Below are 12,937 nucleotides of genomic sequence, written 5' to 3'. Positions count from 1 at the left end.
GAAGCCTGCTCCAGCCCCTCTGGGGAAGAGGCTGGGCACAGTGGGGTTATCCTTGGCACAAAAAGGCCATGGTGATTTCTACAGAAAATACTTTTATTAGTCAGCTAAAAACACAGCCTTCTCAGGGATGCAGGCAGCAGCCAGAAAGGGAAGAAAGAAAGGAGGGGGGGAATCCGCTTTTAGGCAGAGGGGGAGGGTCCATGGCCCTTATGCCCGTCAAATGCCTAGGGACAGCAGGAGGACGCTGGATAAATCAGGCCAATCACCAAACCCAGCTTCTTCCCACGCTGGCAGGACGCAGCGGTAGCAAGCGGACGTGAGCACAGGTACAGCGCAGCCCCATTTCTCCCCAGTGCTAACCCAAGCTCCTCCTGTGGCTCTTAAAGTGCCCCTGTAGAGAAGGGCAGCGTGCGGCACTCACACAGTAGGGGCTGCACCTGCAAGATGGAGAGGAAAATGAGAAGTCAGAGGGTGAGGGGCTGCCTGGTCCTGCCCTCTGAAGCCCTGCTGCGCCCTTTCCTGCCCTTTGGCATCCCCGCGATCTCCCTGACACGAGGGAGCACTCCCACAGCCCCTGCCTGTGCATTTGAAAGCTGCAGAGACTGCCAGCCTCACCTCTGCCTGTGCGCACAGTTGTCCGGCGGCTTCTTCTGGCTTTGACCAGCACCTCAGGCTTGGACAAGGACGGAGTGGTGGTCGCTTTCTTCCTCCCACGAGGAGCACGTCCCTTCCTCGGCCCGTCAGCCACCTTCTCCTCCTCCTCCGCTGCAGCCGGCTCCGGGGGTTTCGCTGCAGCCCTAGGGCGCCGTTTCGAGGCATGTATGGTCACCTGGGTGGACATGAGAGCCGGACCTTAGCAGCAAAAATGTGCTTGGACTGCCGGCTGATGAGAAACTCCAGGTTAGGAGCCCCATGGTGAATTCGGGAGCAGCCTGAGCTGGGGAACAGGACAGCCTCTAGACCCAGCAGGAGCCACATCAACCACAGAGCTTCTTACCTTGGGGATCGGAGCCTTGGGATCTGCCTTCATCTGAGCGCATTTCTTGCGGGATGCCTGCCCTGCGTGAGAAGACGCGCCCAAGTTAGACGGGGTGAGGAGGAGATGTGTCAGAGTGCCTGCACCTCAGTGGAGAGGCTGCGGTACGGTGACCTTTCAGGAATGCTGTCCCAGGTGATGCATGAGCTGAGCATTGAGAAATTGGCACTGGGGTGGAGGAATGGCTTGAGGGGGACTCCTCTCCCCTACCCCTGCCAAAACATTGCTCAGTTCAGGCTCGCAGCCCCAGGGAGAGCACACCCTCCGGCTCCCAGCCTGGCAGGCATGGAAGGGGACGTAGGTGCTGGCCTGGAAAATCATCCTGCAGATGCAATGGCTGTGCCCAGGCAGGCAACTATGCTGGTAGGAAGCCTTGGGGACAGCGGGCTCTGTCCCCGAGTGCCACTGGCCATCATAGGCCTGCCAGCGCCCCAGGGAGAGGGGCTTTGCTCCTGCATTTGCCCCCGTGCCCTTGAGCAACAAGCATGGGGCTTCCCAGGCTCCAGCCCTCCTGGAGCAAGAGTGAGTCCCGCGGGGAGGAGAGAGGACACTCACCTTTGGGAGCCATGGGGCCAGGCTCTCCCTGCAAGGAAGGTGACAGAGTAGTGACTGGGGCACAGTCATTCTGCAAGTAGTGGCAGCAGAATCTATGCCCCCTCTCTACCCGACAGCCGTGACAGTGATAGGGAAAAAAGCCACTTTTCCCTGGGAAGCCGGGAGAATCAGGCTTGCTCTGCCTGCCCTGTGCCGTGGGGACTCCCCCATCAGCCCCTGCTCCTTCTGCAAGGCCCCACCACAGTGCCTCACCCAGACGCAGGGCACAGGAGGGAGGGACAGGGCTGCCAGACCACCCAAGCCCCCCACTCCCACAATCAGCCCCTCTTGCTCCAGACTGCCCGCCATCCCTCGACCAGCTGGCCACCACACAGAAGGTCATTGTCCCCTCCACGTCCAGCAGTCTGGAGGAGAGGGAGACCCCCAGTGACACAGCATAATGCTGGGGTCCTTGCCAAGCGAAAAATGGGCTGGTGTCCCCTTGGGGGAGTGGTTGAGGGGCACCCAGCCCCAGGCAGTGACACCAGACTCCCACCTGGAACCATATGGTCCTGCCATTGCGGTCACGCAGGGAGCTCATGCCAGGCACCAAGTAACACTGCAGCCAGTTCTTGAAAGCCGCGTAGTTATCTGAATTGTCTGGGTCAAAGAGCTTTTTCTCTGTGAAGGGAGAGAAGGAAAGGACAGGAGCAGAGAGAAAGCAGTGACCATGGTGTCAGGGTGCCCTCCCCAGCCTCCTGCTGCTGGGAACACAAAGCCCAGGCCTCCCCACCACCCTGAGCTGTCCCTGTTACCTGTCGCCTCACCTGCCGAGATGACCTCCATGGGCACGGTGTGGCACAGCTCCAGGAGATCTGGGTTCTCCCGCATCAGCTTCAGCTTCTTGCTCAGCGTCAGGGAAGGATTCTGCAGGGGCAGGGAGAAGGGGAGGGAAATCACCTGTCAGCAGCCCCAGCCACACTGGGGTCTCTCCTCCCCAACAGCAGCCCAATTCCCCATGTCCTCTCGTCCTCCCGAGGCTGAGCTACCACACTCCCCACAGAGTGCCCTGCCACAGCATGTGACAGCCCTAAGCTCACCCCACAGACCCCACCAAGGCTGCAAACTGTGCATTAGCCCATTCCCCACAGCTATAAAGACATGAAAGCAGGGTAGCACATGGGAACACCGGCAGTTTGTAAAAACAGCCCTCAAGTCGCATGTTTTGTTTTCAGCCTCCTTTAAAATAGCCACCTCCCCTCCCCCAAGGCCGCGAGATCAGCCATGAGCTCTACTACAGCCTTCCCCAGAGATTTTAAACTTGCAAGGTGCTTGTTTCCCTCGCTCCTTCCTCTTCACCCACAGCAAATACATCCTAAGACAGCAGAAGCCAGGTGCCTCCGAGTGCTGGCACGGCACGTGGGCATGTGCCTGGGGAGCCGTCACAGCTCATCAGCCCAGCCACGTGTGAACAAATGCCACACACGTGAGTTTACAGAACTGCTGCACCCCATTTGCCGCTCCGTTGGAGGGGCAGACGTGCTCAGACATGAGTGTTTATGGCAAAGGACAGTAAAATGTTTGAGGAGAAGGATCCTGTAAGTAAACTGGCTATCAACAAGTCCATGGGCCCCGATGGGATGCACCCGAGAGCGCTGAGGGAGCTGGCAGAAGTCATTGCCGGGCCGCTCTCCATCATCTTTGAAAGGTCCTGGAGAACAGGCGAGGTGCCTGAGGACTGGAGGAAAGCCAACGTCACTCCAGTCTTCAAAAAGGGCAAGGAAGAGGAGCGGGGGAACTACAGGCCGGTCAGCCTCACCTCCATCCCTGGAAAGATGGTGGAACAGCTTGTTCTGGGCATCATCTCAAGGCATGTGGAGGAAAAGAAAGCTATCAGAAGTAGTCAACATGGATTCACCAAGGGGAAATCATGTCTGACTAATCTGATGGCCTGCTACGATGGCATGACTTCAACACCATCTCCCACAGCCTTCTCATCGGGAAGCTTAGGAAGCATGGGTTAGATGAATGGAGGTGGGGTGGGTTGAAAACTGGTTGAAAGACAGAGCTCAGAGGGTCGTGATTAGGGGCACAGAGTCTAGTTGGAGGACAGTGATGAGTGGTGTTCCCCAGGGGCCAGTACTGGGTCCAGTCCTGCTCAATATATTCATCAGTGACCTGGATGAAGGGATAGAGTGCACCCTCAGCAAGTTTGCAGCAAATACCTCCCAACAGCAGCGCGAGCAGAGACTAGGCGAGCTCCGCAAGGGCCTCGTGACAATGTTCTGCCCCATCAGAGCGAGGAACCAAACACGAACTGAAACTGACCCCGAACCCTGGGCTGGAACAAGCCTGAAACTGCAGTCCCAAACCAGAGCTTTGCACCCAACTAAGCCCAAAGCAGAGACAGAGCAGAGCAGCCGGGCTGAGCCTAGACTAGGGGCTGGAAGCAAACTGAATCACTTCCACTGCTGCTGAGCCCAAACTGGACTCAGGAAGACTTCTCAGCTCAGTCAAACTCCCTGCATGGAAGGCAAGAGGTTCCTGGGACCCCATGGAGCTGCTGAGGCATCCTGCAGGGCCACAGCTAAACAAATGCCTGGTATGGCATCTGTCTGGAAACGAGCCCATTTCAAAGCACCGGGTATTCCTCACCTTCTTCCTCCTCGCCTGCTCCTGATCCTTCAGGGCCTCCAGCACAGTCCGAGCCTTTTCGAAGGGAGGGATCTTCAACCTGAGAGAGCCCATCTATTACACACAAGCCAGAACTCTCGATTCTGGCACTTGCCCGTGTCTACCAGGGGAGGAGGCCCAGCTGGCTTAGCTGAGGAGCTATCAAGCTCTAGCAAACTCCTGGAAGACCAAACGTCCACAGCAGGTCAGCTGGTGCTCAACCCACCTTACCTGTACAGGATCTCAGCGCGGAGATAATTCCCAATTCCATTGAAAAACTTCTGGTTTAAGAGGGCCTCACAGATGGGCTTGTCAAAAGCCTTGTCCTCCAGGTTCTTCAGCACATTCTCCCTGCAACAGGGCACAGGCCATCAGGCAGGTTCACCTGGGCACGGCCGTCCTACTGCCACACAGTAAAAGCGGCCAAAACAAAGTGGGGAGGCCCTTCCCGCGGGCTGGGCCACGGCTGGCAGGGTGCTCACCTGAAGGCCTGGTACTCGGAGAGGACGCAGGGCCCACGGCCTGGCTGCCAGGCATCCCCCAGCCGCCACGAGCCAAAGCGACGGGCATCAACGAAGCAGAGGGCGCGTGGGGGACTCTCCCGGGTGAGGAAGCGGAGGTGGGCATGGCGGGGGAGCTGGGCGACGGGGCACAGCCGGAACGACCCCGACATGCCGAAGCGAAAGACGAGGTCCTGGGGCTCTCCGGGGCCCAGCGGGGCCAGAGTCAGACGCAGCTCCTTGCCCCGGGAGGTGGCCGAGATGCGGTAGGCCTCGCTGGAGAAGGGCACCTCCGGGTTCTTGCTCACCGCCGACCGCTCCACGCCGCCCGAGAACACCACCCCGCAGCACGCTTCGTTGATGTAGCGACCGGCCAGGTGCAGCTCCGGGCCCTCGGGCATGGCCGCCGACCGGAGGGCTCCGGGCGGCCCGACCGGCCACCCCGCCGCATGGGGACACGCCCAGGCCCCTCCCCCGCCCTCCCATTAGCCGCGCGGGCACGCGATGCACGCCGGGAGTTGTAGTCCCGCCGCGTCGCCACAGCGACGGGCCCGCCCGGCTTGCGGGGCAGGGCCGGCGGAGGGGAGAAACAGGCGGGACGCGGCTCGGCAAGGTCACCGGTACCTTTATTGCGGCTCCCCCCCGGGCCACAGCCTCACCACGGGCTGCCCCCGGCTTCTCCCTCCCCAGTCAGGCAGCGCCAGGGCACGCTCGGGCCCACTGGGTCCTGCGCCGCCATTGCTCCTTCTGCTGGCATCTCAGAGAAGGGTGTTCATCATGGCCTGGGCCTGCTTCAGCTCTGAGGAGGGATGGAAAAGGCAGTGGGGGGGTACCAGCATCCCCCCCCCCGCCGCCCCTGCCTCCCCGGGGGCCAGGACTCCCAGCTGCCACCCCTCCGCCAGCCTCACCTGCCAGCAGCACCCTGAACTTGTAGGCTGAGAGGGCCATGGGGACGGCCGCCGTCCCGCCGCGCTCCCCATCCCGCAGGTGGAAGCTCAGGTGCACGAGGGGCTCGTTGACCTCCTGCAGCTCACTGGAGCTGAGGGTGTAATCCACCCGCCAGCCCACCGAGCCCAGCCGGCTCACTGGGGACAGACAGGAGTCAGCGTGCCGGGCCCCCCACCCTGAGACCCCCCCAGCCTCCCCCCACGCCACACTCACGTCGCAGGCTGCAAGCCCTCAGCCTGTCCTGGAGGGAGCTCTGCTTCTCCTCGTAGGACCGGCACAACCCGCCGGCATGCTCTGCACGATGGGGATGAGAAACAAGACAAGAAAACCACCCACGCTGCTGCTGCAGCCAAATCCCGGTAACGCAGACGGAGGGGACAGCACAGCTGCCATCCCACCAGGCCCAGCCGGCGATAACCACCCTGAGGGGCCACTCCCTACCTTTGGGCAGCCCCAGCTGCTGCAGCTCGCTTGACAGGGACTCGCCATCCACATTGTGCTTGGCGGCGCTGGAGAGGATGAAGCCAAGGACAGCGATGGTGGCCTTCACATCCCCCGACTCTGGGTGGGAGGGAGGGTCAGCTCCCGTCTCCAGAGCACAGATCCCTGTTCGGGGATGGGACAGCACCGCTCACCCAGCCTGGCATCCGAGGTCAGCTTCAGGATCTTCTCATACTGCGGGAGAGGAGCGAACACCAGGTACCGCAGTGAAGTAACGCACTACCAACACTAACAATTCTTACTTTAGTATTAAAACTACCAACAATTAACATCCATCTTATTACTGCGAGGGCTGGCTGGTAGCATTATTACTGCTAAGGCTTGTGTTAAGGGTATGAAAGTCGGTAATATTGCTAATTATAACGCACGGACAACACGGGGGAGGGGGGGGTCCCACTCACCTCCATGGCCTCCCCCAGCAGGTCCCGCAGCACCTGGGCACAGATCAGCTTCAGCTTCACCGAGGACTGCGGGGAGGGGGGGGGAATAACAAAGGGCGGGTGAGCACTGTGCCCGGGGCAAGGGGGGGGGACATGGGGGGGACAGGCGGGCACTTAACGATTTTGGCCAGGGTGCTGATCTCGGCCAGGACCCAGTCAGGACAGTCCAGGTCTCCGCAGAAGCGGAACCGCTGCGGGGGGGGAAGGAGGGGTCAGACCTCGCCGCCACCCCGCTATCGTCCCCGCTACCGTCCCCGTCCCTCCCACGTCCCACCATGTCGCCGCCGCTCCCCGCCGCCGCAGACCCCGCCTCCGCGACCCGGAACCGCTCCCGGCCGGGCGGGTGGTGCTTCGGCCGGGGCCGCTCCGGCAACAGCCCGGGCGAGCGGTTCCAGGGGACGGCTAGCCCAGCTCCTGCCTCCCTCCCGGGCCAGGAGGGGGCGGCTGCGGGCTGGGCGGGGGCTTCCCGTCTAGTGCTGGCCCTGCGAACCCCCCCCACCCCCGGCACAGCTCCGGCTCGCCCACGGGCTAGTGCAGCTCCCGCTGTCCCAGCCCCGCCGGTGGACGCTCCAGCCCGGCATCGCCTCGCCCCGGCCCCAGGGTCTGTATTTCCTCCTCCACCGCCGATTTCAGCTCCTGTATCTTTATTTTAGCTATAGTGTCGTTTCTTCTCCGGCCCCACAGAATATATTCCAGCCCTGTCTCTAGTGCCTTTATTTCAGCCCCAGCTCTGTGTCCTGTCAGCTCCAGCCCAACGCTCCGTATTTCTGCCCCGCGATGTTCATTGCAGCTCCAGCCCTACCATATTTATTTCAGTTTCGGACTTAGGGTGAGGGGAACCGGCCCCGGGGCCAGCACCCACCCCGGGAAGGCTTTAGCGCACTTTTTTACACTTTGCTGGGTTTAATTTATCATTGTACATTATGCTAATAATAATATAATAAAATAATGTTTTTATTATGTGTAATTATATTATTATTCCAGGCCTCCAGCCCAGCCATAAAGGTCACCCTGAGCATCATCACCGTGTGGAAGGGATCCCACACCTGCATCTCTCTCCCACGCAGCATCTCCCCGGGGACATGGATTCAAACTCCACCCTCCCGAGAGATCCCTCTCAGCCACTGGTGAGTGGGGAGAGCTGGAGGGAGGGGAAAATAACCCAGTTTGGGACCCCCCTCCCGCTTCGCATACTAATTAGGGTATAAGGAAAGCCCTTGGATTGTTTTGGGGGTGCCACATGGCAACGTGCAGCCGGCTTCTCCTCCTGGGCACAGGCCCCTGAAATATCTCATCCGGCAGCCATGCAGCTGCTGCTCAGTGCGCAAGCGGGGAGGTGAGCGTCCTTCTTGCCCCCAGGGAAGCACCAACCCTACAGTGAGGTTTTCATCCTGCAGCCTCTGATGTGCGGAGGAGCTGGGGAAAGTGGCATCTTCCCTGGAAAGCGAGAAACTGGGGGAGTTTGGAAAAGAAACCCGACCTGAGTGAACGGCAGAGGGGTGCAGCACGCTCAATCAGACCAGAGCTGCTGTTTGGGGGGAAACCACTGGGTTTGAGCTGGGCCTGGGGAGAGGCAGGTCTGGGGGTGTGGGGGGAGAGCTGCAGCTGGGTGGGGGCACCCGCTCTCCCACCTGGCTGGCTGGGTGAGGTGTGCCCCCCATTTGTGCCTGTAGATGGTCTGTCAGGGCTCTGCCTGCACAGCTGGGAGAATTGGCAGGGCACAGCATGGGGTTGGCCAAAGCGGGCTGTGTGTAGCTCAGCTCTGGACTGTGGTCATGCTGCAGAGCGGAGCCACCACACTCCAGTCCCTTATCTACCCTCCCAAGTCTCCCCAGTTATCATCTGCTCTGTTTCCCCTTCTGTGGGCAAGGCTTTTATCTTATCTCCATGCTCTCTTCCTCCGTTTCTTTGCTTCTTTGCTAACTCTTGCCACAAAACGTAAAAAAAAAAAAAACCCCAAACCAAAAAACACAGGGTTGGGGGTGAAGACCAGACACGAGATCCCACTGTAGTAAGTCCCTCTGTGGTCTTTGGAGATGCTGGGGGATGCTTGGCCGGGCTTGGAAGACGCTGGGTGACATTTGGCCATGCTGGGGAGATGCTGAGCCATGATCCAGCGGTGCTCAGGCAGGCTGTGGGGCTTGTTTGGGTCATGCCCATGATGCTCAGGTGATGCTGAAGGGATGCTGGGTGGTTGTGCAGTGATGCTCTCGGGGCTCAAGTGATGCTCAGGTGTCTCAGTGGGATGCTCAGGAGCCACTGGGCAGCACTGGGGGGATGCTGGGTGATGCCAGGAGATGCTGGGGGGATACTTGGGATGCTGAGGGGACGTGGGGCGATGCCGTGACGGTCTGCCAGCTCCACCTGCTGGCATGCACTGCCTGGCACTGTGGGCCAGCACCCGAACCCCACTGCAGCAGCAGCAGCCCAAAATCCGAAGAGACGCCAAGGCAGAGGGTCCCCCTGAGCTGCAGGCTGCTGCATCGAGGGAAAAAGCCTCAAAAGAGCCGGAAAGGAGAAAGTGGGGCCAAAATTTGGGGCACTCTGTGTTTGTGCCTTGCCATGGGCTGCCGGCTCTTCACCTGAGCTGACCCGGCTTGGCTCCCTGCTGCCTGCAACAGCCACTCACTGAGGCTTGGAAACAAGCACTGAGAGCTTTTCAGGGCTTTTCCAAGGAGCCGGACAGAGAAATGCTCCGCCAGCCTGCCAGGATCCCACCTGCTCGCTTCGGGCTCCCCCCTGGCTCGTGCAGGGCTGCGGGGCCAGCACCAAGGGAGGGGAGCGCCTGAGCAGATCCCTGACTTCTACGCCGAGGATCGGATGTTGCTTCTCAAGCAGGGTGGGTTGGGGTTTTTTGAGGATCTCTGCCGGGTGCCGGGAGGATTGGAGAAGGGAAGCACGTCCCTGTTGCCCTTGGCAGAAGCTGCCTGGGAGACGAGCAGGGCTTTCCATGGCTCCCCTCCTCTCCTTTAGCCTGCCAGTGGGATGCTGAGCATCACAAATGAATATGGAAAAGCTGCCCATGAAAACCAACACGCTTTCTGCAGCCAGCACATGGGCAAGGGAACTTTTGGGCTCTTGGTGGACCATGTCACTCCTTGCAGTTCCACTGTTCCACCACCTTGCTGGGGCCCCGCTGCCCACAGCCAGAGGAAGGTGCCCGAGGTCCCCAGCCTCAGCCTGGACCCCCGGCCCAAGCTACAGCCCCCCGCCACCAGCATGGCATACCGGGAGAGGCCGCTGGCATGCTACCCGCACACCCACTACCCGCTGCCCCTCCAGAAGGCAACCCTCCTCTACCACCCCCCGCCTCCCACTGTGGAGCCACAGCCCAGCGCCTACAAAGGCTTCAGCTTTGCAGGGAGTGGGGAGCCCTTTCCCAGCTCTTACCTTAAGCCCCAAGCCTCACGGAGCTTCTTCCCCAGCCCCTTGGACACCTACGTGCTCAGGGCAGGCAGTGCCGCCACTGTTGCATCACTCCCAGCCAAGGGATGCCGAGCTGCCACGGCAAGCTGGCTACTTGCCAGTGCCTGGCTTTGCCTTCAGCCCTGGTGACATGGCCATATTGGGCACTTCCTTCACCAGCATGGAGCAGAAAGTCCTCAGCAGTGGGGCACAACAGTGCTTTCCAACCTGTCTGTGCCTCGGAGAAGGGGCCCGAGGGTTCCGGCTGCGCCCCACCACGCTCTTGGAGGAGAGGCACTTGAGGGACTTGGAGCTGAAGAGCTGCACCTCGCGCATGTTGAAGCTCCCGGCCCTCAAGCAGCTCCCCAACATCCACTCGGATCTGCTGAACCTCCACTGGCACGACTCCATCAGGCAGCAGCTTGGTAGGTAGCCCGTCATCTCCCATGGAGGGCTAGTGAAATGCTCAGCTCACAGACTATGGCTCAGTCCACTTCCATTCACTCTGTCCTTTCCCAGCACCCCCGTACAGCCAGAGAGCACCTCCCTGTAGCTGCTGGAGAGGCCTTCACCCCAGCTGAGCTGACAACTATGGGCAAACCTGGCTCCCTGCATCAAATTGAGCCGAATTCATGCTGTATTTATGGCATGCCTCCTTGTACGTGCCCCCTTCACATAGGGGAGCTTGTAAAAGCTTCTCAATTAACAGATGCTTCTTTCTTCCAGCTAAACCAAACGCTGCCCACGCATGAGACCTTCCTGAAGGCAAATGTCCTCAAGTTGATGTGAGTATGCAGCTCTGCCCTGGGGCAACAGATGGAGAGGGGTGGGTTTGCCTAGCAAAGTGGTTCGGACAGGTCTTGTGAGGGGCTCTGCTCCCTCCCCAGGGTCATCGTCCCAGGGGATCCCTGGTTGAAAACGTCTGAAGCTCCAGATAAAGCCATCTGAGACCTCTCTTTGGATGAGGTGTGAACGTGAGGAGGATAGGGCTCTAAAGCTGTTCCCAAAAGGGTGATGGGCTGCCCATCACCTCATCTCCCTCCCAGGAATGGCTCAGTGGTCATAGAATCATAGAATGGTTTAGGTTGGAAGGAGCCTTAAAAATCATCTCGTTCCAACCCCCTTGCCCTGGGCAGGGACACCTCCCACCAGACCCGGTTCCTCCAAGCCCCGTCCAGCCTGGCTTTGAACCCCTCCAGGGATGGGGCAGCCACAGCTTCTCTGGGCAACCTAGGCCAGGGGCTCACCACCCTCACAGGAAAGTATTTCTTCCTAATATCCAATCTAAATCTCCCCTCTTGCAGTTTGAAACCATTACCCCTCATTCTATCGTTACACTCCCTGATCAAGAGTCCCTCCCCATCCTTCCTGTAGTCCCCTTTAGGGACTGGAAGGCTGCTATAAGGTCTCCCCAGAGCCTTCTCCAGGCTGAACCCCCCCGCCAACCCTCTCAGCCTGTCTTCATAGCAGAGGGGCTCCAGCCCTAGGAGCATCTTCATGACCCTCCGCTGCACCTGTTCCAACAGGTCCATGTCCTTCATGTGAGGGGATGTTCTGTGCCGGGGGGGATGCTCCTGCTCCCACCAGCCTTGGTCTCAGACATGACCTCATTCCCCATCCAAAGCACCCAGTTTGTCTCAGATAGCCCCACCAGAGACAGCAAGACTTCCACCCACCAGGACCCAAAGAGAAAAGAGTTCTAAAACACCCACCCCACCCCTCCACTTTGATCCCATTTCCCAGGGGAATGGCTCCATTCCAGCTGCTTCCAATTAGCACACTAACTAATTAGCACTCCCCCAGGTGGAGGGGTCCTATCTTCCCTCTGCTCCTCATTAAGCCCTTGGCAGAGGAAGGAGGGAGCACGCCTGTTTTTCCAGGCAGGTTGTCCCCAAGCACCAGCCCCAAACAAACACCACGGATGCTCCTCAAAATGCCCTATTTGCAGGGAACAGGTCGTGGCAGTGCCATTTTCCTGCTGGGCTCAAGTAATTTGGGTTGAAAAACGTGACTTGGGATGTTTGGCTCTCAGGACCAGGCGGATTTTGTGCTTCTGATGGAGGCTCAGAGGGGGCAGGGTGTCTCGGGGACGAATCATCCCAGGGCACGCCACCCCAGCCGCAGGCAGGGACCAGTGCCAGCCCTGCTGTACCCCACCGTTCTCCTGCCCCATTTCTGATGGATGCACGGACACGTCCAGCAGAACCCTCCTCCCAGGCTGTCACTTGGGAGGTTCAGGACATACCCCTCATGGGCGCCGGGATGTGGGTCCTCCACCCCTGGATACTTGTGGCAGGTCGAATACCGGATCCAGCCCTCGGATGATGGGACAGAGGAGCTGGGAACATTCCTCATGGCGTGTTGCAGGGAATCACGGAATCTTCAGAGTTGGAAGGGACCTCTAGAGATCATCTAGTCCAACTCCCCTGCTAGAGCAGGATTGCCTAAAGCACATCCCTCAGGGCTGCATCCAGGCGGGTCTTGAAAATCTCCAGAGAAGGGGACTCCACAACCTCCCTGGGCAGCCTGTTCCAGTGCTCTGTCACCCTCACCGTAAAGAAGTTTTTCCGTGTATTTGAACGGAACTTCCTATGTTCTAGCTTGTGCCCATTGCCCCTTGTCCTGTCGCTGGGAACCATTGAAAAGAGCCTGGCTCCGTCCTCCTTAAACCCACCCTTTAGGTACTTGTAAACATTAATCAGGTCCCCCCTCAACCTTCTCTTCTCCAGGCTAAAGAGTCCCAGCTCTTTCAGCCTTTCCTCATAAGGGAGGTGCTCCAGTCCCATAATCATCTTGGTTGCCCTACGCTGGACTCGCTCCAGTAGTTCCCTGTCCCTCTTGAACTGGGGAGCCCAAAACTGGACACAGTACTCCAGTTGTGGCCTCACCAGTGCAGAGTA

The 12,937-nt window shown here is 59.5% G+C and overlaps 2 protein-coding genes and 1 long non-coding RNA gene across 6 annotated transcripts; 1 reads left to right on the top strand and 2 right to left on the bottom strand.

Annotated features, from left to right (window-relative positions):
* Window positions 1-75: 75 nt before the first annotated feature.
* On the bottom strand, window positions 76-5,278 carry NEIL1 (nei like DNA glycosylase 1). 4 transcript variants are annotated; one of them, XM_054213876.1, is made up of 10 exons: window positions 4,726-5,278; window positions 4,475-4,594; window positions 4,226-4,304; window positions 3,390-3,434; window positions 2,386-2,497; window positions 2,127-2,251; window positions 1,592-1,619; window positions 998-1,059; window positions 616-829; window positions 76-437 (listed from the first exon to the last, which is right to left on the bottom strand). In XM_054213876.1, exons 1-10 carry the CDS (start codon window positions 5,142-5,144, stop codon window positions 418-420), a joined length of 1,224 nt encoding a protein of 407 aa, XP_054069851.1. In that variant the 5' UTR covers window positions 5,145-5,278; the 3' UTR covers window positions 76-417. The 4 variants fall into 4 exon arrangements, with proteins under 4 accessions (XP_054069851.1, XP_054069852.1, XP_054069853.1 ...); XM_054213877.1 differs by having other exon boundaries at window positions 2,398-2,497; XM_054213878.1 differs by lacking the exon at window positions 3,390-3,434.
* A 72-nt stretch (window positions 5,279-5,350) lies between these two features.
* COMMD4 (COMM domain containing 4) lies at window positions 5,351-7,026 on the bottom strand. Its single transcript, XM_054213883.1, has 8 exons — window positions 6,907-7,026; window positions 6,752-6,823; window positions 6,594-6,659; window positions 6,327-6,366; window positions 6,133-6,252; window positions 5,905-5,985; window positions 5,652-5,828; window positions 5,351-5,542 (listed from the first exon to the last, which is right to left on the bottom strand). Exons 1-8 carry the CDS (start codon window positions 6,907-6,909, stop codon window positions 5,502-5,504), a joined length of 600 nt encoding a protein of 199 aa, XP_054069858.1. The 5' UTR covers window positions 6,910-7,026; the 3' UTR covers window positions 5,351-5,501.
* On the top strand, window positions 6,990-10,825 carry LOC128914632 (uncharacterized). The gene is made up of 3 exons (XR_008468368.1): window positions 6,990-7,233; window positions 7,617-7,759; window positions 10,764-10,825. It is a non-coding gene; the product is annotated as an uncharacterized LOC128914632 (long non-coding RNA).
* Window positions 10,826-12,937: the final 2,112 nt, after the last annotated feature.

The sequence above is a fragment of the Rissa tridactyla genome, chromosome 9, assembly GCF_028500815.1.
Source record: "Rissa tridactyla isolate bRisTri1 chromosome 9, bRisTri1.patW.cur.20221130, whole genome shotgun sequence".
Lineage (NCBI taxonomy): Eukaryota > Metazoa > Chordata > Aves > Charadriiformes > Laridae > Rissa > Rissa tridactyla.
Note: the sequence above shows the minus strand (reverse complement) of the source record. Positions and strands in the feature narration are given on the sequence as shown.